Here is a 26,488-nt window from a genome sequence, read left to right as displayed (position 1 = left end):
TCTCCCTCAACTCCTCGTTATACCAAGGAGCTGGGCGAGTTCGGCGCCGGGTCAGAGGCCGCAAAGGCACGACGCGGTCCAAAGCCCCGGCAGCCGCCCCTTCCCAGGCAGTCACCAGTTCTTCGACTGAGTCGTGGGCTAATTCCCCAGGAAACGGCCCAAGCTCCGTCAGGAACCTCTCCGGATCCATCAGGCGCCTGGGACGGAACCATCGAACCGGCTCCATCTCCCTGCGGCGGGGTGCAGCGGTTCGAAAGTCTAGCTGAAGGAGTAAATGATCTGACCATGACAAGGGTTTAATTGTGCAAATTACTGTTTCTCTTCGCTTTATGCTTTGAGTTAAGTCTTTGAACCCCTATCATTTCAAACTGTTTGCATAGTCCTAGTGAAAGTAAGGAAGGAGAGACTCTGGCTTAAATATTCTCTCAGGTTTAGTCCTTGGTATTTTAGGTTGAAATGTTTTGGTTATTTGACAATCTAGACATAACTTGTGACCTCTTTTTTCTTCTCTTTCCGTCCTTATCTTCTCCCGTCTTTCACTTTTGAAGAAAATGATGGTTATTGTTGACTAACTGCATTCAGTGACATTTTGAAACCATTATCTGGAAACTGGTTTGTGGTGAACTGTGGTTAGATGCAGATGTTTAACCTTATCCACAGACCAGAGATGGAAGCAGATGGTTGAAGGAAAGGAGTAAGGAGGAGAAGGCTCTTAGTGGTCATTTTAGAAGATTATGGTTGTTGAATGGTTAACTGAACTGTGTTATATCACACAGGCATGCTGGAATCTCACAAGATCATTTGTTAGACACCTGAGGTCTTTTAAGAATTGACCATCCTGTCAGCTTTGGCCATTAAAAAAATAACTCTTTAGGTTGCTGCTGGCATTACAAGTAGTCCTTGACTTATGACCTCAATTGAGCTCGAAATTTCTGTTGCTAAGTGCGACATTTGTCAAGTGAACTTTGTCCTGTTTTACAACCTTGCTTGTCATTGTTGTGAAGTGAGTTACCGTAGCTGTTTCTCACTCAGTTAAGTGAACCTGCATTCCCCGTTGATTTTGCTTGTGAGAAGGTCACAAAAGTGGGGTCACATGACCCAGGGACACTGCAATCGTCATAAATATGAGCCAGTTGCCAAGTGTCCAAATTTTGACCATGTGACCATGGGGATGCTACAATGGTGATGAGAAAAACGGTGATATGTCACTTTGGAACAATGGAATACAGAAGAGCAGCTGGAGATGGCATGTGTGCCCACAGAGAGTGCTTTGCATGCCATAGGTTTGCCATCACGGGACTACTGGGTCTTGATCCATTTTCTATGTTTCTATGTTGTTAAGTGAACCATGGGGTTGTTAAATGAATCTGTGTTGTAACCTAGGCCCAAATAGTGATTACGAGACACAATCAGACCTAAACAAACATATTTTATTAGGACAGCTGAGAATTACGCCTTTCTCAGCTTAGTCCAAATTAATTCCAAAACAAAATCCTTCAGAAAAAGTCCTTCAGTCTTATCACAAACCTTTGTCTTCTTTGGCACCCTGCCAAAGGCTTTTCTTGGCAAGAAAAGTTCAGAAACAGGAAACAAGAAACAAATGTAGCAACGTTGCTTTTCCACAAAGAGTCCAAGAGCCGTTGCTGCTCTTTTAAGCCTTATGGGAGGGGCCAATCATCTCCTGGCCTTACTCCTGAGTTGTCCTTTTTGCTTTAGCTGCTCTTGCCTTCTGGCAGCTGCATGCATTACGAACAGGCTCCTCCTGTTCCTCTGCCTCTCTGCTGTCTGCCTCTGGAGGTTCCAGAGTCTGTGCATCGCTTCCAGATGGCCCTGGCCCCATCTCTGCCTCTGACGTAGAGCCCTTGTCCAGGCCTTCCCCAGACTCCAGGACTGGCCCACTGTCCTCCCCAGCCTCCTCACTGTCTGACTCTGTGGCCAGCTCCACAGACTGCTGGCGGACCACAATAATCTGGCTTCCTCAATTGACTTTTGCTTGTAGGAAAAGTTGATTTTGGAAAAGTTGCAAATGGCAATTACATGACATTGTTATTCTCATAAATATATGTTGATTACTAAGCACCCAAATTTTGATATTTTTTTTCAGTGCTGTTGTAATTTCCAAAGATTACTAAAAAAAAAAAATGGTTGTAAGTCAAGGACTACTTTCAATACTGTATCTTTCTCCTTAATCCCCTTTATCTTTCCGTTCAAGCCAAAATCAAAACTCACCGATGCTCACGATGAAGTACAAAACAGATCAACAGCCGGTCCTAAGTTTCTTTCTTCTAGTAACCCATTTTTAGTTGTTGCATATAGTTTCTATTAATGGGACGCCGTGGCTCAGTGGCTAAGATGTTGAGCTTGACGATCAGAAGGTTGGCAGTTCAGAGGTTCGAATCCCTAGTGCCGCATAAAAGGGTGAGCTCCCGTTACTTCTCCCAGCTTCTGTCAACCTAGCAGTTTGAAAGCATGTAAAAAATGCAAGTAGACAAATAGGGACCACCTTTGGTGGGAAGGTAACAGCGTTCTGTGCACCTTTGGTGTTTAGTCATGCTGACCACATGACCACAGAGACGTCTTCAGACAGCGCCGGCTCTAGAGTAGGGAATGACTAGTACATATGTGTGAGGGCAGGGGTGGGTTCTACTTACCTTTACTACGGGTTCGCAATGGGACCGCGCTCGCATGCTCGCAGGTGCAGAAGCTTCCTGATGACATCTGGGTCGGTGGGCGGAGCCTCCACCGGTTTTACTACCGGTTCTTATGAACCGGTCCAAACCGGGGGCAACCCACCACTATGTGAGGGGAACCTTCAACTTTACCTTATAGTTTCTATTCAATCTTTCCTTGCTTTGTTCTATTTAGGCTCCTTGCATTATTGTTTCGTTGGTCATAACCTTTCTTTCTTTTAGTATTGATTTTGCTCCTTGTGCAAGCTTCAAGTAGTCAACTTCAAAGCAGTAATGAGCTATCTGCATTTCCACCCCACCCCCTGTTGTTTACCCAAAACGTAATCAAGTTAACTTTTCTCTGATGACCTCCCTCCTTTGCGTTTAATTGTCTAATCATATGATCCCCCTCTTACACTCTACTCATTCCAATTTGTCGCTTATTGGATCCAGGTTGCCATAAAACCAAGACCAATAAAAAAAAAAGTTCTTAATGGTATCTTTTTCAGCAGCTTATTAACCCTAGTTGCCTAATAACTAACAAGGTATTTAACTCCCCCAATTAACTCCAAAGCATAAGGAAACTAGCACGTAAGTGGGTTGTAAAATACTACTCTAAATGTTAAATGCCATTCAATTACTAAGCATGTTAATTGCTAATGTTTCATTAACCAGAGCTTTAAAGGAGGGGGAAGGGGGGAACTTGTTTTGGTTGAACTATAATTAGCTAAGGAGCTTCTGAAAAATGACTTTATTTTTCTTGTATTAAAACTTCCCAAGTACAATTAAGTCCCAAATAAGTCAAGACAAGTCAAGTTTACTGTAAGCTTTGGGCTTTAAAGTTACTGTTTTATATTGTACTGTGTTGTATTGGCATAATAGAATAAGAGAGTTGGAAGGAACCTTGAAGGTCCTCTAGTCCAACCCCCTGCCGAAGAAGGAAACCCTGTACCATTTCAAACAAATGGTTGTCCAATCTCTTCTTAAAACCCTCCAGTGTTGGAGCATTCACAACTTCTGGAGGCGAGTTTTTCCACTGATTAATTGTCCTCACTGTTAAGACATTTCTCCTTAGTTCTAAGTTGCTTCTCTCCTTGATTGGTTTCCTTCCATTGCTTCTTGTCCTGTACTCAGGTGCTTTGGAGAATAGTTTGACTCCCTCTTCTTTGTGGCAGCCTGGAATAGTATCTTTTCAAATATAATTTGAAACGCTGCATGATAGATTTCTCACTCTGTAACAAGCTTGTTCATAAACTTTATATTGTAGGAATTTAGCACCCACCCCCCTCCTAGAAGAATGAAATATTTTAGAAAATATTTAAAAGGCAGAATATATTTCCCTGGATGAGAAGTGGAGAAACATGTTTTAAAGACAAACGAGCTCCCTGCAACTTCCTGACTCCCCCCCACCTTTGTCAATGGGCCATTAAAAGCCTCAGCTAAGCTCACTCATTCTCCCCACCTTTCTCAATGGGCCATTAAGACTTGAGCCAGTCCATTGTCTACATGACAAAGATAGGATTAGCCCCTACCCATCTAGCAACAGAATCTTACCACATGGCAAGGCTCAAGCAAGCTTGAGAGACAACCTACATTGTTAGCTAAGACCCCCACCCACTGGGAGTCTGACAACCAATCAGGATACTCTTCCTGTGCCCCAGAAAGTTCAAAGCTCAGAAAAAGCATAAAGCCAGGGAGCTCACAGGATCTCTTCCCTTTTCTGTTCAGGATCTCAAGCCATGTGATCCTGACCACCATTAAACCATCTTTCCAAGCAGCCTCCATGTTTCCAGTGTCTTTATCCCCACTTGGAACTGAACCTAGATGGATATTTCTTCCAACAATATAAAGGTAAAGGTTCCCTTCGCACATATGTGCTAGTCGTTCCCAACTCTAGGGGGCGGTGTTCATCTCCCATTTCAAAGCCAAAGAGCCAGCGCTGTCCGAAGACGTTTCCCTGGTCATGGGGCTGGTATGACTCAACGCCAAAGGCACACGGAACGCTGTTACCTTCCCTCCAAAGGTGGTCCCTCTTTTTCTACTTGCATGTTTTTACCTGCTTTCGAACTGCTAGGTTGGCAGAAGCTGGGACAAGTAACGGGAGCTCACCCCTTTGCGAGGCATTAGGGATTTGAACCGCTGAACTGCCGGCCTTTCGATCAACAAGCTCAGAGTCTTAGCCACTTTTTATACTGCAATTCATATTCCCCCCTTGTCCATTCACTTTAATTTTAAAGCATGGAAAAGTATGGGAAATATGTGTATGCCTGCATGTGTGTGAATGAGAGAGCCCTTCTCCCAATCATAGCTGGATCTTGCTTCCTCTGTGCATTTCTAACCATGAAAGACCAAAAGTCTGGAGAGCATGGGGGTTTTGCCAGAGCACAGGACCTTCTGTTAGGGAAGGAAGAAGTGTGTGTGTGGGATTCCACCTGAGGAAACAGTCTGATTCCACCTCTTTGAGCAACCTCTAGCCACACCTCTGCCTACTGCTAGCTCCACCAAGCCGTGACCGGTAGGCTAGAGAAAGCAAGGGGGGGAAGCCAAACGTGAAACTTTGTGTTTATCAGGAACGGGAGCCAAGTAAAAGGAAACTGAGTGTGAAGGGGACAATTAAAAAGAGTAAAGTTTACTAGTGTATTTTAGAGAAAGCAAAGCAGGAAGCAGTGTTGAGGAGGTGCTCGTACCTGCTGGAGGGGCAGTAGGTCCTCTGGGATCACCTTTTTGATCCAAAACGGAGCTCCCTTAACAGGAAGGGGCCCATACTTCGACAGAAGGGAGTCGAAGTCCTTCCCAGAACTTTTTTTTCTGAAAACTGTAGGAGGGTCCACCCGGCTAAGCCAAAGTGAAAAATAAAACCTCACATCGGAGAGGGAAACATGGGAAGCAGTAGCTCGAGGGTGGCGGGAAATCCCCTAGGAAACCTGCTTGGGGCCTTGGATGCCCAGGCTGCCAGTTTTGCCTGGTATGCGAAATCTTGATGCCCGATAGGAAACAAATTTGGCTAAATAAAGGTACTTAAAAGAAAAGGAAATATATAAATGGGAATGTTTGGGTTTCTGTTTGTTTTGTTTGCTTGTTTGTCTCTTTCTCTGTCTTCTATGGAACCACTGAAGGAATCTTTTTTCTGTTGTCTCTATCAATAGCTTCCTTTGCATCTGTTGGAAGAAATATCCATCTGGGTTCAGTTCCAAGTGGGGACAAAGACACTGGAAACATGGAGGCTGCTTGGAAAGATGGTTTAATGGTGGTCAGGATCACATGGCTTGAGTTCCTGAACAGAAAAGGGCCGAGATCCTGTGTGCTCCCTGGTTTTATGATTTTTCTGAGCTTTGACCTTTCTGGGGCACAGGAAGAGTATCCTGATTGGTTGTCAGACTCCCAGGGGGTGGGGGTCTTAGCTAGCCTTGCTGGCTGTCTCTCAAGCTTGCTTGAGCCTTGCCATGTGGTGAGTTTCAGTTGTATTGTGTTGCAAATCATGGGGGGATTGAGTGAGCTTGGTTGAAGCCTTAATTGCCCATTGACAAAGGTGGGGAGAATGAGTGAGCTTAGCTGAGGCTTTTAATGGCCCATTGACAAAGGTGGGGGGGAGTCAGGAAGTTGCAGGGAGCTCCTTTGTCTTTAAAATATGTTTCTCCATTTCTCATCCAGGAAGGTATAATATTCTGCTTTTTAAAATATTTCCTAGAATATTTCATTCTTCTAGGAGGGGGGTGGGTGCTAAATTCCTACAATCCCTACTTTTTTTTTTTTCAAAACGTGAGTTTTGAAACATGCTCTTGGCAAAAATTAAAATTGATCAAATCAGTGGGTGCTTTTAATTTTCCTGATGCAAAGGAAGCCATTGATAGAGACAACAGAAAAAAAGATTCCTTCAGTGGCTCCCAAAAGCTTTCAACCATGAAAGTCTAGCAGCCAGGGGAAAAGTTCTGGTAAGAATTTTACAGTATCCAATTTTCTATGCCAATTAATTTCAGCTGTTAGATATCACTTTCTGAGAGCTTCTAGTCAGGTTTCAAGCAAGCACACATCCCAAAATTTTCACAGCCATGGTTTTCCTTTAAATTACAGGCTGCCCATTTCCAAGGGTTGGTTACTGAACCTGCCCTAGCTCTTACTTTAGTCTATCCAAGATTTTTTTCAGTCCAAATTGAGGTTAATCAGTGTGCAATCCAGGCTATTTCCTTTCTTTTTTAAAAAAAATTACACACAATGAGCCCTGGGACTTCTACTCATGAGACCATCAATGCAACATATCTTGCTTTACTGGGCAACTGGACAGCATCATTTGTGAGTCATAGTCAGGGCTTGGGTTTTGGATATCAGTTTTTCCGCTATCTCTTCAAGTGAGGAATTGCCTGAGGGGGATGCCCCTCCCCCATGGAATTAGCAGGGAGATCTGACTTCTTGGGCTTGTAGTGCCACAGAGCAAAAATCAACCTAGGAGAAGCCTTGTGTGGAGATAAGTGAAGGGAATAGTTTCAGTCTAATTCTGAATGGTGTCTCTCTCTGTGTGTGCCTGTGTATGCAGTTACTTTTACAATATAGGCAATACAAACATTTTGGACATATTTCCTCCCACCAGACAGAAATCTAAGGTGTTCAGAACTTGCTGTGGTAGCCACTCAAATACAATCCTTACATGAGTACTTTAGACTGATTACAATGTAAATGAGACAAGACAGAAAACCTTACAATGAATTTCCACCTCCCCATAGTCTTTCCAGTTGTCTTCTGGGAATTGAAAAGAGTCTTTTAGTCTTTACTTGTACATCTCAGGGTCCTTTCTTTCATATCTTTTGGGTGGCATGCTTGTTGGTCAGTCAGGTTTGGAAAGGTCTGCTCCAATCTGGTTGCTGTGATGACTTTCAGTGGGGGCTGGATTCAAACTCAATTCCTGGCTCCAACAAATGGAAGGTCTCCTCTGGGGCAGCATCTGGAACCATGTGCTCTGCTTCCACAGTTGCAGAGTCATCTTTTCAGGGCTGAAAGACATTAGAACAGGATCTCCTCCCACTTTTGTGGGTAATCTTCTCAGGAAAGGCATTGTAACAGGATTAAAGGGGTGTAGATATCTTGCAGGCAGAGTTTGAAAAGAAACAACCCATCAGTATTGCAGTTACTAAAAGATAATGCAGTTTCAACAAAATGGAGACACAACTGATGAGAAAGAAAAAAACTTCACATACTTCAGGAAGAGGATGAACAGGTAAAATCATTTAAATACACAGTAAATGCAAGACTGAATTTTTTTTTCTCTTGTAAGTGAACTTAAAACATTTCCTCATAAACTTCTCTTGTAAGTGAACTTAAAATGTTTCCTTATAAACTTGAGTTGTTACTTTAAGATAGAGAGGAGGAGAAAAAGCAGAAATGAAAAGTTCTGTACCCTATTCGGTGGCCACACGAAAATAGGGCAAAGGCTTTCTTTCTTTTCTCTCTCTCTTTTCCCATTTTCATTGTTTCAACCTTTTGTTTTTGTTTTTCCCTAACAATTTAAAATTCTTGTCTCTAGAGATCAGATACATTTTACAGTTACAATTACTTCAAGGGCCCACAAAGACAGACATACACACATAAAAACAAGGAGGACAGAGAGGAAAACAAAACTCTGAGATTTACACACACTGATCATTCCGCCATAAATCTCAGTTAAATTAGGGAAGGCACAAATCTTAACAGACATACCACGTGGTTCCATAGAAGACAGAGAAACAAACAAACAAACAAACAAACAAGCAAAACAAACAAAAGCCCAAACATACCTATTTATATATTTCCCTTTTCTTTTAAGTACCTTTATTTAGCCAAATTTGTTTCCTATTCTCATCTTTATTACACAATTTCCTCAATTTCTTTTCCATACCAGGTAAAACTGGCAGCCTCCGGGCACTCCAGGCCCCCAGCAGGTCTTCCAGGGGATTTCCCTCCACCCTCGAGCTACTGCTTCCCATGTTTCCCTCTCCGATGTGAGGTTTTATTTTTCACTTTGGCTTAGCCGGGTGGATCCTCCTACAGTTTTCAGAAAAAAAAGTTCTGGGAAGGACTTCGACTCCCTTCTGTCGAAGTATGGGCACCTTCCTGTTAAGGGAGCTTCCGTTTTGGATCAAAAAAGGTGATCCCAGAGGACCTACTGCCCTGCCAGTAGGTACGAGCACCTCTTCAACACTGCTTCCTGCTTCCTTTTTAGCATACCAGGCAGTACTGGCAGCCTCCGGGCATCCAGGGCCCCAAGCAGATCTCCTGCTTCCTTTTTTTTCTCCTTTTTTACTCTCTTAATTGCTTCATTCACACTTACTTTCCTCTCGCTCAGCTTCCGTTCCCAATAAACACAAAGTTCCACGTTTGGCTTCCCCCCCTTGCTTTCTCTATCCTACCGGTCATGGCTCGGTGGAGCTAGCAGTAGGCAGAGGTGCGGCTAGAGGTTGCTCAAAGAGGTGGAATCAGACTGTTTCCTTAGGTGGAATCCCACACACACACTTCTTCCTTCCCTAACAGAAGGTCCTGTGCTCTGGCAAAACCCCCATGCTCTCCAGACTTTTGGTCTTTCTGCGGTTAGGAAATGCACAGAGGATGCAAGATCCAGCTATGATTGGGAGAAGGGCTCTCTCATTCACACACATGCAGGCATACACATATTTCCCATGCTTTTCCATGCTTAAAATTAAAATTTAGAGGTACTCACCTTCTTTCCAAGCAGTCTTTGAGCTCAACACTCAAAACCCCTTTAAAACCTAGTTCCAAATGGCCAAGGTCCAGGAAAACTTACCCACAGACTCAATGGGTCTGCTGCTAGCAAGGGAGGCTTACCTGGGCCAGGTCCATTGGTTAGGTTAGCTTGGAGTCCCATCTGCGGGTGCCAATTGTTGGAAGAAATATCCATCTGGGTTCAGTTCCAAGTGGGGACAAAGACACTGGAAACATGGAGGCTGCTTGGAAAGATGGTTTAATGGTGGTCAGGATCACATGGCTTGAGATCCTGAACAGAAAAGGGCTGAGATCCTGTGTGCTCCCTGGTTTTATGATTTTTCTGAGCTTTGACCTTTCTGGGGCACAGGAAGAGTATCCTGATTGGTTGTCACACTCCCAGGGGGTGGGGGTCTTAGCTAGCCTTGCTGGCTGTCTCTCAAGCTTGCTTGAGCCTTGCCATGTGGTGAGTTTCAGTTGTATTGTGTTGCAAATCATGGGGGGATTGAGTGAGCTTGGTTGAAGCCTTAATTGCCCATTGACAAAGGTGGGGAGAATGAGTGAGCTTAGCTGAGGCTTTTAATGGCCCATTGACAAAGGTGGGGGGGAGTCAGGAAGTTGCAGGGAGCTCCTTTGTCTTTAAAATATGTTTCTCCATTTCTCATCCAGGAAGGTATAATATTCTGCTTTTTAAAATATTTCCTAGAATATTTCATTCTTCTAGGAGGGGGGGTGGGTGCTAAATTCCTACAGTATTGGCATAATAGAATAAGAGAGTTGGAAGGAACCTTGAAGGTCCTCTAGTCCAACCCCCTGCCGAAGAAGGAAACCCTGTACCATTTCAAACAAATGGTTGTCCAATCTCTTCTTAAAACCCTCCAGTGTTGGAGCATTCACAACTTCTGGAGGCGAGTTTTTCCACTGATTAATTGTCCTCACTGTTAAGACATTTCTCCTTAGTTCTAAGTTGCTTCTCTCCTTGATTGGTTTCCTTCCATTGCTTCTTGTCCTGTACTCAGGTGCTTTGGAGAATAGTTTGACTCCCTCTTCTTTGTGGCAGCCTGGAATAGTATCTTTTCAAATATAATTTGAAACGCTGCATGATAGATTTCTCACTCTGTAACAAGCTTGTTCATAAACTTTATATTGTAGGAATTTAGCACCCACCCCCCTCCTAGAAGAATGAAATATTTTAGAAAATATTTAAAAGGCAGAATATATTTCCCTGGATGAGAAATGGAGAAACATGTTTTAAAGACAAAAGAGCTCCCTGCAACTTCCTGACTCCCCCCCACCTTTGTCAATGGGCCATTAAAAGCCTCAGCTAAGCTCACTCATTCTCCCCACCTTTGTCAATGGGCCATTAAGACTTGAGCCAGTCCATTGTCTACATGACAAAGATAGGATTAGCCCCTACCCATCTAGCAACAGAATCTTACCACATGGCAAGGCTCAAGCAAGCTTGAGAGACAACCTACATTGTTAGCTAAGACCCCCACCCACTGGGAGTCTGACAACCAATCAGGATACTCTTCCTGTGCCCCAGAAAGTTCAAAGCTCAGAAAAAGCATAAAGCCAGGGAGCTCACAGGATCTCTTCCCTTTTCTGTTCAGGATCTCAAGCCATGTGATCCTGACCACCATTAAACCATCTTTCCAAGCAGCCTCCATGTTTCCAGTGTCTTTATCCCCACTTGGAACTGAACCTAGATGGATATTTCTTCCAACAATATAAAGGTAAAGGTTCCCTTCGCACATATGTGCTAGTCGTTCCCAACTCTAGGGGGCGGTGTTCATCTCCCATTTCAAAGCCAAAGAGCCAGCGCTATCCGAAGACGTTTCCCTGGTCATGGGGCTGGTATGACTCAACGCCAAAGGCACACGGAACGCTGTTACCTTCCCTCCAAAGGTGGTCCCTCTTTTTCTACTTGCATGTTTTTACCTGCTTTCGAACTGCTAGGTTGGCAGAAGCTGGGACAAGTCATGGGAGCTCACCCCTTTGCGAGGCATTAGGGATTTGAACCGCTGAACTGCCGACCTTTCGATCAACAAGCTCAGCGTCTTAGCCACTTTATATACTGCAATGCATATTCCCCCCTTGTCCATTCACTTTAATTTTAATTACAAACTGCCTCTTGCATCCGAAAATACATTATGAAGGCTATAATTTATCCCAAGGAAATCTTCTGTAAGCTTTGCATAGTGACGTATAGGTAGTCCTTAACTTACGAACACAATTGAGGCCAAAATTTCTGTTCCTTAGCGAGACATTTGTTAAGCGTGAGTTTTGCCCCATTTTATAACCTTTCTTGCAACAGTTAAGTGAATCACTGCCGTTAAGTTAGTAACATGGTTGTAAAAAGAACCTGGATTCCTGATTTGACCTTGCTTGTCAGAAGATCACAAAAGGGGATCACATGACCTTGGGATTCAGCAACGGTCATAAAGATGAACCACTTGCCGAGCCTCTGAATTTTTGATCTCACAATCGTGGGGATCCTGCAATGGTCATAAGCATGAAAAAATGCTTATGATGGCACTTTTTCAGTGCCATTGTAGCTTTGTCTGGTCACTAAATGTATTTTTATAAGTCGAGGACTACCTGTAGTGGTTGTAGTGTTTTGAGATCAAGGATATTCATGATCAAGTTGCCTTTCAACCACAGAGTTCAGTAGATAACTGGGCCTATTTTTTTTCAGTTCTGGGTAAATTGGTATCACTGAAAAGATGAGATGCAAAAGCAACAATCGAAAAAGTACAGAATAGAATAAAGACCAGCAGAGCAATCTTCTAATATTTAGGGGGCTGCCACAAAGAAGCGGGGGTCAACTTATTCTCCCAAGCAGAACAAGAAGCAATGGATGAAAACTAATCAAGGAGAAGTCTGTAGAGATTCTCAGTCATCCAGGTCAGGTCAGGTCATCCAGGTCATAGGGGCCTCTGGTGGCTCAACAGACTAATGCAGTCTGTTATTAACAGCATCTGCTTGCAATTACTGCAGGTTCTAGTCCCACCAGGCCCAAGGTTGACTCAGCCTTCCATCCTTTATAAGGTAGGTAAAATGAGGACCCAGATTGTTGGGGGAAATAAAAGTTGACTTTGTATATAATATATAAATGGATGAAGACTATTGCTTGACATAGTGTAGGCCGCCCTGAGGCTTCGGAGAAGGGCGGGATATAAATGCAAATAAAAAAAAAATAGTTGTCCCAAAGGTGCTTTTTCAGGAGGTAACTGGACTTTCCTCTTTTGAAGACGTTTCACTTCTCATCCAAGAAGCTTCTTCAGCTCTGACAGGATGGATATCCATCAATCCTTCCATTCCCCACTATCCCGTCAGAGCTGAAGAAGCTTCTTGGATGAGAAGCGAAACGTCTTCAAAAACCCCAATAAAGTCCAGTTGCCTCCTGAAAAAGCACCTTTGCGATAATCAGGGAGAGAATCAACCTAGAACTAAGGAGAAATTTCCTGACGGTGAGAACAATTAACCAGTGGAACAACTTGCCCCCAGAAGTTGTGGGTGCTCCATCACACTGAAGGCTTTTAAGGAGAGATTGGACAACCATGTGTCTGAAAAGATATAAGGTCCCTTGCTTGAGCAGGGGGGTTGGACTAGAACAGGGGTCTCCAACCTTGGTCACTCTGAGACTTGTGGACTTCAACTCCCAGAGTTCCACAAGTCTTAAAGTGGCCAAGGTTGGAGAGCCCTGGACTAGAAGACCTCCAAGGTCCCTTCCAACTCTGTTATAAGTTCTTCTAGTACTGTTGTGTGTTCCTAGGATGCTGTTTGTGTATAGTCTGTTTGCATGGATGGGATTTTTTTTTTGTCTGTTCCCTCTTTGCCTCTCTAATATGGTATTTGTACCTTTTTTTCCCCATTTTCCCCAAATCCTCCAGCCACTACTCCTCTTTCTCTTTAGTTTGCCTTCCTTGGAGTGTTAACATTTGACAGCATCACCTGCTGTTTGGGACCCAGCTGTTTTACACCTTCTCTTTGTTTTGCAAAATCCAACAGTTAATCCCTGGGGTTGCCTTCACAAACCGCAAGGCAGAAGTGGCCTCTTTAAATCTCTCCTTCTTTAGAAGTCTTTGTTTTTTTTGTGGCTCGGCATAGGATTTCTTGGCCTGTTTCAATCCATTTCATGTCCTACTTTTATCTTGGCCTCTGTTTTTTTTTTCTCTTTCTTCTCTCCACTGGCTTATTTTTTGCTGTTGACATTTTGTAAGAACACCTGCTGTCAATCCCTCGTTTTGTCTATCTTTCTGCGCCCTCTCTAATGAGCTCAGGAAGACTTCTGTGACAGCTTCCCATGTTCAAAGCATGAACTATATGATGGTCTCATCCTGGTGACTTCAGGAGGACATTAAATACAGGATAATAGAGTTGGAAGGGACTCTGGAGGTCTTCTAGTCCAACCCCCTGCTGAAGCAGGAGACCCTATACCATTTCAGACAAATGGTTGTCCAATTTCTTTTTAAAAACCTACAGTGTTGGAGTACCCATAATTTCTGGAGGCAAGCCAACAATTAATCCACTGATTAATTGTTCTCACTGTCAGGAAATTTCTCCTTAGTTCTAGGTTGATTCTTTCTTTAGTTCAGTTTCCATCATTGCTTCTTGTCTTGCCTTCTATTACGTTGGAGAATTAATGAGGTCTTATTATTTAGAATAAAATAACAGAGTTGGAAGGGACCTTGGAGGTCTTTTAGTCCAACCCCCTGCTTAGGCAGGAAACCCTACACCAGTTCAGACAAATGGTTATCCAATATCGTCTTAAAAACTTCCAGTGTTGGAGCATTCACAACTTCTGGAGGCAAGTCGTCCCACTGATTAATTGTTCTAACTGTCACGAAATTTGTGTCCAATTGTCCTTCTACTTCTCATTGGCCATATCTCTTCATTAATGGGGCACTCCAGATGTTTTGGGGGTTCAGCTTCTAGAATTCTCCTCCAACACTGCCAGAATAAATAGTTAAATCTCTTAAAGATTTACAGAGGTGCTGTACAAATCTTGCCTGTTGACGTGTGCGCACTTTTCCATTTACAAAGGACTGGTATAGAAATTTATTATGCAGATTTCCTACCTCTTGTTGATGAAACAAAAGGGGAAGAGAGTATTGTATGAGTGGGTGGTGAGTTCTACGCCATTAATTTCATTTTGAGCTGATTCATGTGAATGAGTCACTGATTGACTGATTCTTCAAACCTTTGATTTGGGACGTGTAGAATGGAAGGTCATGTATGATTATCACAGTTGAATAAAAAATCAACATATTACACACAATATATTGTACTACAGTTTTGTAATCATCCACTTATCAGAGTTTTGGGGTAAAATCGTTGTTAAAACACTGTAAAACTAATCATAATCATAATAACAGAGTTGGATGGGACCTTGGAGGTCTTCTAGTCCAACCCCCTGCCCAGGCAGGAAACCCTACACTATTTCAGACAAATGGTTATCCAACATTTTCTTAAAAAATTCCAATGTTGGAGCATTCACAACTTCTGCAGGCAAGTTGTTCCACTTATTAATTGTTTTAACTGTCAGGAAATTTCTCCTTAGTTCTAAGTTGCTTCTCTCCTTGATTAGTTTCCACCCATTGCTTCTTGTTCTACCCTCAGGTGCTTTGGAGAACAGCCCGACTCCCTCTTCTTTGTGGCAACCCCTGAGATATTGGAACACTGCTATCATGTCTCCCCTAGTCCTTCTTTTCATTAAACTAGACATACCCAGTTCCTGCAACCGTTCTTCATATGTTTTAGCCTCCAGTCCCCTAATCATCTTTGTTGCTCTTCTCTGCACTCTTTCTAGAGTCTCAACATCTTTTTTACATCATGGCGACCAAAACTGAATGCAGTATTCCAAGTGTGGCCTTACCAAGGCATTATAAAGTGGTATTAACACTTCACGTGATCTTGATTCTATCCCTCTGTTTATGCAGCCCAGAACTGTGTTGGCTTTTTTTGGCAGCTGCTGCACACGGCTGGTTCACTAACACTAATTTTGATAACTTTTGACTTCACAAATAAGAATGTTCTTCAGATCATGGATCGAGTTATCCATTATGCTTACATCCTGGGTGTCTATGGAGATTCTCAGTCATCCAGGCCATAATTGTGCAAAAGGTACTTTTTCAAGAGGCAGCTGGGCTTCTTTTGTTTTCAAATGTCTTCAAAGAGAAACTTCTTCAAGAACAACAAAAAAAGAGAAAGTCCAGTTGCTTCTTGAAAAAGCACCTTTGGGACTTATATCCTAAGTTTTTCATCCCAGCACTGATAGTAAAACTTGTAAAAAAAAAAGTTCTTAATGGTATCTTTTTCAGCAGCTTATTAAGTGCATCAAATGAATCGAGATGCTATACAAGCCGGGATATTTTTTTTTCAGCAAAAGAAATTTGTCCGTTGCCCATGTGGGTCCAAGAGGAGGAGGGAAAAGTTTGAAGTTCATTACTTCAGGGTAATTAGCTTGACCCTTGATTGTATGTAATACTTGTTGAGCACAACCTGTTCCCTCTGGAGGCCAAGATGAAAATATGTTGTCCTAACTAAAGAGAGCTTGAAAATGACTAATGAACGGCTCATTAATTTCCAGTGGTACTAAAATGAATGTGTGGTGGAGGTTGAGGTGCAGCAGATCTTGTGATCCCAAAAAAAATTTGTATTTGGAACTTTTGTCATAACTCCAAATAAAATGCCACTTTAAGCCAAGTCAAAAAGAAAATAGAAGAAAAGACAGTACAATTGTACAACTCTTAATAGTAGAAATGGGTGGATTCATTTAAAATAGAATAGAATAACAGAGTTGGAAGGGACCTTACAGGTCCTCTAATCCAACCCCCTGCTTAGGCAGGCAACCCTACACCACTTCAGACAAATGGTTATCCAACATCTTCTTAAAAACGTCCAGTGTTGGAGCATTTACAACTTCTGGAGGCAAGTTGCTCCACTGATTAATTGTTCTGACTGATCAGGAAATTTCTCCTTAGTTCTAGGTTGCTTCTCTCCTTGATTAGTTTCCATCCATTGCTTCTTGTCCTGCCTTCAGGTGCTTTAGAGAATAGCTTGACTCCCTCTTCTTTGTGGCAGCCCCTGAGATATTGGAAGACTGCTACATGTCACCCCTAGTCCTTCTGTTCATTAAACTAGACATACCCAGTTCCTGCAACTGTTCTTTATATGTTTTATCCTTCAGTCCCCTAATCATTTTTGTTGCTCTTCTCTGCACTCTTTCTAGAGTCTCAACATCTTTTTTTATATCATGGCGACCAAAACTGGATGCAGTATTCAAAGTGTGGCCTTACCAAGGCATTATATTTAAATAAATAAACCACATGTGTGTATGGAAACTGTTGAGACAGTTGAGTCTCAACTACTTTTCCTTCATTGACCAACCAGATGTTGGCTGAGAGATAATGAGAATTATAATCTATACATCTGGATGTCTAAATTAGAAAAACTTGCTTTATTTAGTTAAGATGATACGATTATGGTTAGTGGCACAGTCAGCGAGATGTTGAGACTGGATTTGGTATTTTTATCCATCTATCAAGTCCTTCCCAAGGACCTAAGATAGGGAGATGTTATTTAAAAAATAATAATATTAAAGGTATCGTCACAGGTTGAAGGCTGTTCCAAGTAAAGCTGTGTTTTGCAATTGACCGATGGAGATTTTGTCAATGTCTATGAGTTTCAAGTGGTGCTCCAGAAGTTAAGTCTCTCCCAAGGACCTATTGTGGTTTGTTGTACAGTCAGCCAAATGTTTAGACCAGGGGTCTCCAACCTTGGCAACTTTAAGACATGTGGACTTCACCTCCCAGAATTCCTCAGCCAGCTTTGCTGGCTGAGGGATTCTGGGAGTTGAAGTCCACAAGTCTTAAAGTTGCCAAGGTTGGAGACTCCTGGTTTAGACTGAATTTGGTATTTTTTAACCACCCATCCAATCCTTCCCAAGGGTGATGATGACTACAGGTATTGGCAGATTAGGTGGTGTTCAACGTAGTGGAACATTCAATGGAAGTTAGAATCAGCACCTTGGTCAGCGTTCCATGGAACCAGTGATTCTTCTAACAGTCCTCAATAGGGGTTTGGACATCTCAAAACCTGCGGAAATAATTGGATAAGGGATGGTGGGTCCTATCTGTTACTTTTTCTGAACAGTTGTTTGGTCAATGAATTAAGAGTCTTTCTCCAAGTTAGAAATCTATGTTCAAGTAAAGATTTCTTTCTTGGAGCAGGTTACTGGAGATGTTGCATCTACTATGGACGCTGCGCCCTCTGATAAAGGGGTTTCCCTTACCAGTTAATTTCTAAGAAATCACTGGGCCACTTCTTGAAGTAAAAGTATCTGGGACTGGGACCTAGGAAATGTGGAAAGAATTAGGTTCAACCCTCCCCAAAAATAGATTAGTTAGGGCAAAGATTGGTAGAACATTTGCTAAATCTCAACTAGTTGAATGAATTAAATTGGAGTCAATGAACTATCTTTTTTTCTCTCTCGTAAAGAGTTGTATTAAGTAGCTTTGACTGGAGCGGATTCCTTCCTCCCTCCCTCCCTCCCACCCATCCATCTCAGTATATAGTGTGGGAAATATTGTTTGTATCAGTCTTTCAATTACTTAAGAATATTCCTTGAAGAGTTCACAAGATCTTTCCAACGTCTCTTTAAACCATAGTCTGTTTTTGAAAGACTTTTTAGCTGATTAATAAGCAAGGGAAGACTTTAACTGGCAGCATTAGATATTAGTAATACTAATGTACACATGGAGTAACTAATGAAAATGATTTACTTAGCAATAACCTTCTAATAAGTCCAGTTTCTAACCCCACTGGATCCTAATTGTCTGCTGGTTTTCATGCATGCAAATATTTAATAATCTGCATTTATAAATTTAATTATAATATAAAAGTGTTGCTGTCCCTATTGCTTATTTCTTCATTTCTCACATGCCGAGGGATCACGTCTTATTCTAAAGATTATCAATCCACAGAGTGTAGTGAGATGTAGAAAGTAAAGTAATGCACCTTAGATCAGATCTTCAAAATAGTTTTAAGTGAGTTCTGGGTTTTCTGATGGAATTCTATTTCCCTCCTTTCAAATATGGACAATTAAACCTGGAAGAACAGCAAACTCTATACATTTTTAATCTTTTGGATTAAATTAACAGTTTTAGATCTAGGAGAAGAAACCATGTCTGATGACACCTATGTCATGAAGCTCAGGTTGAGGTGCTGCACAATTCTTCCTGTTGGACCATATAGTTCTGTCCCTGTTATTACCTGTCATATCCTTGTTTGAGACCATACAGAGAATACACTCAGCAATTGGTGATTTATCCTCCAAATTTTACTTCCTCCCCTGTTTTTTAGATTAAAAGGAGGCCAATGAATTTCCACATATTTGAGAACCCAATTAATATTTCTTTTATTTATGCAAACATAATACAAACACAATTTGGTGCCCTGTGGTTGCCGTGTGCTCTTTCTTCTTTCCTTCCCTTCTCTTTTTACTGGTGCGTCGGATAACTAAATGGACCAAAACACACAGCCTTCTGTGCAAAAAGTAGGAAAGTGTCTACTTTGTTAAATATTCCCTTTGACATTGGTAATGAGTCTTAGAAGGGGTAACACGCTGCCTCGCAAGCCAATGAAAGTTCCCATTTTGCACAAAAGGGAGGGGAAATTGGCAGTGGGATGCCACTTCCTCTGCCCCCCAGATAGTTCGGCTTCAACCGGTTCTCTGCCTATAAAGAAAAAAAAAAGTCTTGAAAAGGACCTCAGCTGATCGGAATATGAAAGTTCTCTGGGCATCTACCAGAGAACAAATTGGTGCCGAGCCCAGAAGTTCTGTTCTGGGTTTTCCTTTGACGAGGAGCTGTGTGGGTTTGCTGCGAACACCCATCTTAAATGAGCGGGGAAGAAAAGCCACTCGTCCTATTGAACTTTACCCCAAGCTTTTAAGTTTTTAAGAAGTAAGTGTAAGAAGGGAGAAATAGAGACGTAGGTAGGTAAGCTGGGAAGTTTTAAAGGACAGAAAAGGAGAGAAAGAACAGCCAGCGTTCCAAGTTAACATGTCAGATGGAAGAGACCAGCAGCAGAAGCAACCCAACGGCTATGGAGAGGAGGTGAAGGAGAGGACCCGCACTTCCTTGGTTATTCTACAGTCCGTTAACCGCAGTATTTTCACCTCTGCAGTCTCTCCCGCCGCCGAACGCATCCGTTTCATCTTGGGGGAAGACGATGACAGCCCTGCACCGCCACAGCTGTTCACAGAACTGGATGAACTTCTACCTGCGGATGGACAAGAGCTGGAATGGAAGGAAACAGCCAGGTGAGTAGCGTTCGATGGGTTGGCTGGGGTTGCTCTTCTGTCTTTGAGAAGAAGGTGTAAGTCCCACATGCAGAAGAATCTGGACCAACCCTACATGTTAATTTGGGGGGGAAGCCCAATATTTCCTAAAATAAGGGGTTCCACTGTATGGAGATCATTATGGCCCCAATGTTCGGGAAGGTGTTTCTGAACATCAAGAATTTATTCTAGCATTTTATTTTAAATACCTCTTTGGAAAGCTAAATGGGAATAAGTTGTATTCCAGAAACGGGTATATTAAAGTCATGTTTCATATTACCACCTAACTCTGGTGTTTTCAATCATTGAAATAGTTGAAAAGTATTGAAATAGTTTTAAAATGTCAACTTTAAATAAATGAGATGATACATAGGGGGGAGAGAGGGAGAGGGAGAGGGAGAGGGAGGGAGAGGGAAGCAACTTAGAACTAAGGAGAAATGAGATGATAAATAGGGGCTACATATACAGTATATATATGTAGAGAGAAGCAACTTAGAACTAAGAAATTTCCTGATAGTTAGAACAGTTAATCAGTGGAAAAACTTGCCTCCAGAAGTTGTGAATGCTCCAACACTGGAAGTTTTTAAGAAGAGATTGGACAGCCATTTGTCTGAAGTGGTGTAAGGTTTCCTGCCTAAGCAGGGGGTAGGACTAGAAGACCTCCAAGGTCCCTTCCAACTCTGTTATTCTATTCTATTCTATTCTATTCTATTCTATTCTATTTTTATTTATTTATTTATTTATTTATTTATTTATTTATTTATTTATTTATTTATTTATTTATTTATTTATTTATTATTTTGATTTTTATACCGCCCTTCTCCCGAAGGACTCAGGGCGGTGTACAGGCAAAAATAAAACAGGCAATACAATGTACAATTTAAAATGCAAATTAAAAAACTTATTTTATAATTAGCCTAAAAAGTTTAAAATATATAATAAACTAAAACCCCATTTAAAATTATTAATAAAAAATTTAAAATCGATAAAATTTAAGCCAGCCCACGAATGAAAAGATGTGTCTTCAGTTCATGACGGAAGGTCCAAGGTCAGGTATTTGGCGTAAACCCGGGGGAAGCTCATTCCAGAGTGTGGGAGCCCCCACAGAGAAGGACCTTCCCCTGGGGGCCGCCAGCCGACATTGCTTGGCGGACGGCACCCTGAGAAGGCCCTCTCTGTGGGAGCGTACGGGTCAGTGGGAGGCATGCGGTAACAGCAGGCGGTCCTGTAAGTACCCAGGCCCTAAGCCATGGAGCGCTTTAAAGGTCGTAACCAAAACCTTAAAGTGCACTCGGAAGGCCACAGGTAGCCAGTGCAGCCTGCGTAGGAGCGGTGTTACGTGGGAGCTACGCATAGCTCCCTCTATCACCCGCACAGCTGCATTCTGGACTAACTGAAGCCTCCTTCTATTCTATTCTATTCTATTCTATTCTATGCTATGCTATGCTATGCTATGCTATGCTATTCTGTTCTGTTTCTGTTTCTGAAGACCAACCGCTGGGAGACTTATGGGTTTCCTTCTGCAGGTGGTTGATGACCATTATGGCTATAGGAAGTCTTCGATTTCTGACCGTTCATTTAATGCCTGTTTGAAGTTACGATGGCACTGAAAAAGTGACGTACAACCAATCCTCACCCTTATGACCATTGCAGTGTCTCTGCAGTCATGCAACACACACACACACATATACATATGGTAGTTGCAGCATCCAATGATTATGGGACTGACTGTCTCAGCCAGCTTCTGACAAACAAAGTCAGCGGGAAAGCCAGATTTGCTTAACAACCATGTGTTTCACTTAACAACCACAGTGATTTGCTTAACTGCCATGACCAAAATGATTATAAAACCGGACGTGGCCCACTTAACAATGATCTTGCTTTGCAACAGAAATTCTGGCCTTAATTCTGGTCTTGAGTCGAGGGCTGTTTGAATTGCGCTAGGTGGGCAATGATGACTATGCAGCAGGACACTATTTATATTCTTAAGGATTAAATGGAATCCTCTTATTGTGATATACAGGTAGTCCTCCACTTACGACCACAATTGAGCCCAAAATTTTGTATCGCTAAGTGAAACATTGGCTAAGTGAATTTTGCCCCATTTTGCAAACAGTTATTAAGTGAATTGTTGCAGTTTTTAAGTTGGTAAAACGGTTGCTAAGTGGATCTGGTTTTCCCATTGACTTTGCCGGTCAGAATTTTGCAAAAGGTACACACACACACAATCCTGGGACACTGCAGCTGTCATAAATATGAGTCAGCTGGCCACTATCTGGATTTTGATTTAGTGACCATGGGGTGGCTGCAATGATCGTAAGTGTGACAAGCGGTCGTAAGTCGCTTTTTTTTTAAAGTGACGTAACTTTGAACAGTCACTAAGTGAACTGTTGTAAGCCAAGGACTACCTGTAATCGTATATTCTGTGAGTAGATCTTCAGACCTTCAACCTGGGGTCTAATTCAAATGAAGCACTTTGAGGCTGGTTTTTTTCATTCAGACAAACACGAAAACATTCCTTAGTTCCAACTAATTTATGGTTTCTTTGGAAGACATGCCTAGAGATAATGTTCCAGAATAATGACCCTGTGAAGCAATAGTTAATGAAGATGCCATTAATATAATCAGGTTAGTGATTCCATGGACCTTGCTTTGCTTACAGGAGACTTTTAACTATGACGTTATAATAACTTATCTTTCTGCCAAGTCTGAACTCTTTTTTTCATTTTTCACTTTGGGGAAAATTACTGGGTCAGGTAACCCAGGGGCTGATCGAAGCGCTGACTCAGGATTGTCCAGGATCCGTGACATCAATCCTTTTAAATATTAGCCTTTCAGTTTTTCTCTTGGTTTTTTTTTTTTAAAGTTCTCCTAACTCACCTTTTGCTTAAGGCATGTTTTTATTGAATTTCAGTCATGGCAGATTAACTTTCCCCCTGTGTGCGTTTTTAATATTTCTAATATTTCTGCTCCTTAAGGCAACTTATCCCACTAGACTTGAAATCCTGGGCTTGGAAAACTTGGAACTCCGTCGCCTTCGACAAGACCTAAGTTTAACTCATAGAATCATCTATTGTAATGTCCTTCCTGTTAAAGACTACTTCAGCTTTAATTGCAATAATACAAGAGCAACCAATAGATTTAAACTTAATGTCAACCGCTTTAATCTAGATTGCAGAAAATATGACTTCTGTAAGAGAATCATCAGTGCTTGGAATACTTTACCTGACTCTGTGGTCTCTTCCCATAATCCTAAAAGCTTTAACCAAAAACTTTCTACTATTGACCTCACAGTATGAATAGATTTCTTTTGTAGTAAATATCAAGATGTGTATTGATCTATAGGTAATCCTCGACTTAAAGCAGTTCGTTTAGTGACTGTTCTAAGTTATAACAGCACTAAAAAAATGACTTGTGCCCGTTTTTCACCCTTACAACAATTGCAACATCCCCCATGGTCATGTGATCAAAAGTCAGATGCTGACTTGTATTTATGACGGGTGCAGTGTCTTCAAGGTCATGGGATCACTTTTTGTGAACTTCTGACAGGCGCAACAGGTGCAAGAAAGGTCATGAAATGGGGGCAAAACTCGCTTAACAAATGTCTCAGAAATTTTGGGCTGAGTTATGGCCGTAAGTCGAGGACTACCTGTATGGACGCCATTCGCCATTCAGGGTGCGCAGATATTTCCGATCTACACTCATTTCAGAGTGTAGCAAATTGGCCAACTTTCTTAAGCAAGTAAATGTGGGAAATTCATGTATTTGTAGTTATTGCTGCACATTCAGGCATGCTGTGGGAAATCAATGAGGGATTTTTGTGTGCATTGAAATTAGGAAAACTATCCTTGGTAGGTCAATGTCAGGAGAGGCTTCCAAACAGTAAGAAGTTGACAGTGGAATCCTGGACCTCATTCCCTTGTGTGTTCAGGTAGAAGAAACGAGATAGCTTTTCCTCAAAAGAGGAAAAAAACAAACAAGCAAGGAAGTCCGGGTGCCTCCTGAAAAAGCACCTTTGGGACAACCATGACCTGGAAGATTGAGAATCTCTGCAGACTTTTAACTTGGATTGCTTTATTGAGCTGAGATTTCAACAGGTAGCATTCCTGGGTGCTGAAAGAACTTTGTATTGCTTTAAAATCCTAGTGTGGCTTTAGTAAGCTGCCAGTGTTGGTTACGGGGGTGGCAGGTAGGGTGAAATTTTGTTCACTTTTTTACTTTTTGAAAGAATATCTTTAACGTGAAGAACGGTTGCAGGAACTGGGTATGACTCGTCTAGTGAAAAGAAGGACTAGGGGAGACATGATAGCAGTCTTCCAATATCTCAGGGGCTGCCCCAAAGAAGAGGGAGTCAAGCTATTCTCCAAAGCACCTGAGGGCAGGACAAGAAGCAATGGGTGGAAACTAATCAAGGAGAGAAGCAACTTAGAACTAAGGAGAAATTTCCTGACAGTTAGAACAATCAATCAGTGGGACGACTTGACTCCAGAAGTTGTGAATGCTCCAACACTGGAGGCTCTTAAGAAGAGACTGGGCAGCTAGTCTGGAATGGTATAGGGATCTCCTCCTTGAGCTGGGGGTTGGACTAGAAGACCAAGGTCCCTTCCAACTCTGTTATTCTGACTTCTGACTTCATTTTCCAGGTTCATACATCCTTTGGTTTTTTTCCTTACTATCATTTATAATCTCTGCTTCATGACTGTGGATTACAACGCAATTTGTAGACCCACGCCAGTTTCGACTTATTCAGCAAACCATGGTTAAATTTGTCAATGGTTAGCTTGATATAGGAATGCAGTCTCTTAGCTCACATATTTCCCCAACTGTTGTTACAGATGCGATTTATCTCGTTCTATTATAGCGAGCAAAAACAGTTAGCCCTTAGCTGACGCGCTGGTATTTGTGGGTTTGTTCTTTTCGGAGAATGTTTGCTCAGCTTTTCCTGGTGCGCTGGTAACTAGATGACAACTGTAGCTTCAAAGAGCTGTTCCAACAACAAAGCCATAAAAGTTGTTAAGCTTTGTCACTTGAAGATTAAACCATTTAAAGAGCAAGGACAGTCAGGGAACTTCTTTTGTTCCGGCTCTTGGTACCACAGCTTGATGGATGAAGTTGTGTTGATTTGGAGAAAGGAATTGTGCAACCCCACAACTAACCTTTTGCTACTGTTTTGTAACTTAAAGAGAAGATAATCATGAAAAAAAGAGAGCCTGGAATTTTCTAATTCTGTGGTAGGTTTTTTTTGTTGTTGTTGAAAGGCTGGGTGGTCCTTGACTTACGACCACAATTGAGCTCAGAATTTCAGTTGTTGTGAGACATTTTGTTAAGTGAGACTTGCCCCATTATACGACTTTTTTTTTGGGGTGGGAGCACAATTGTGAAGTGAATCTTTGGAGTTGATAAATCAGCAACTCGGTTGGTAAGTGAATCTGGCTTTCCCCATTGACTTTGCTTGTCAGAAGGTTGCAAAATGGGGGTCACGTGACCTGGTCATAAGTCATAAGTATGAACCAGTTGCACTTGGACTGAGTCTGCAACTAAGTAGGAGTCTTAGATTCTTATGTCGCTTTGACTTCAAATGCTAATCCCAAAGGTGCTTTTTCAGGAGGCAACTGGACTTTCTTGTTCTTTCTTTGAAGGTGTTTTGCTTCTCATCCAAGAAGTTTCTTCAGCTCTGCCAGGATAGTGGAGAATGGAAGAGCTGAAGAAGCTTCTTGAGACGTGAAACGTCTTCAAAGAAAAAAAGAAGAAAGTCCTGTTGCCTCCTGAAAAAGCACCTTTGGGACAACCATGACCTGGATGACTGAGAATCTCTACAGACTTCAAATGCTAAGAAAAATATATTTGTTGCTTACTTTTTTGGCAAATGCTAAGGAAATTTATTTGCTTGCTTTTATCTTGCGTTTACTTTACTTTAAATTGGTTTTTCAATGGCTTTTAATCAATGGCATAGTAATAATCAATATACTTTTGATTATTACTATGTATGCTGCCCAGATTTACTATATGAGAGAGGCAGATATGCAAATATGATTAAATAAATAAACAGAAAGCGAAAGCATGAAAGTGGCCTTCAGTTTTGCTCTGGTAGGTTTGCTTTCGTTCTATCAACCTAGTCTCACCTTACCAGGTTTTCAGCATGCCGAGATCCACCCTTAGATAAAACTTCAGCCTCATTCATTCTTTTGCTCATTACAGGTGGATAAAATTTGAAGAGAAAGTTGAGCAAGGAGGAGAGAGATGGAGTAAACCCCACGTTGCCACGTTGTCTCTTCACAGTTTGTTTGAACTGAGGACATGTATAGAGAAAGGCTCTATTCTACTGGATCTGGAGGCCTCAACACTCCCTCAAGTCGTAGGTAAGTCTTAACAGAGATGGAACATTCAGCGTGTAGCATCTTGAATGCTTAGAAGAATTGTTGGTCTTCTAAAGATTCTTGAGAATCTAATCTGGGTTGATCACTGGGACCAGAGATTTAGTCTTCTGAACTTTCAGACTCATAATGGAGCCCATCCTCAGGGAACTTCTCTCTACCAGAATGTGTAGAGAATGAGTAAAGATACTCATTCTTGAGCATCTTCTAGGCTACCAAAGGTCTGTTTTAGTACTTGAAGGGGTGTCACAGGGAAGAGGGTGTTGATTCATTCTCCGTAACACCTGAAGGCAGGTCAAGAAGCAATGGGTAGATGTTCATTAGGGGAAGATCCAAGCTGGAAATAAGGAGGAATTTCCTAATGGATTGATTAATGATTGATTAATGAGAATGATTAATCAATAGAACAG

General features: G+C 41.9%; 1 protein-coding gene across 3 annotated transcripts in view; it reads left to right on the top strand.

Annotated features, from left to right (window-relative positions):
• Positions 1 to 26,488, top strand: part of SLC4A4 (solute carrier family 4 member 4) — a 238,703-nt gene that overhangs the window by 108,881 nt on the left and 103,334 nt on the right. For all 3 annotated transcript variants that reach the window (XM_058192187.1, XM_058192186.1, XM_058192184.1), the window contains exons 4-5: positions 19,551 to 19,686; positions 25,903 to 26,063. In XM_058192187.1, coding sequence (XP_058048170.1) covers positions 19,551 to 19,686; positions 25,903 to 26,063 — 297 coding nt within the window. The remainder of the gene's footprint in view (positions 1 to 19,550; positions 19,687 to 25,902; positions 26,064 to 26,488) is intronic.

This window comes from Ahaetulla prasina, chromosome 8, assembly GCF_028640845.1.
Source record: "Ahaetulla prasina isolate Xishuangbanna chromosome 8, ASM2864084v1, whole genome shotgun sequence".
NCBI classification, from domain to species: Eukaryota; Metazoa; Chordata; class Lepidosauria; order Squamata; family Colubridae; genus Ahaetulla; species Ahaetulla prasina.
Note: the sequence above shows the minus strand (reverse complement) of the source record. Positions and strands in the feature narration are given on the sequence as shown.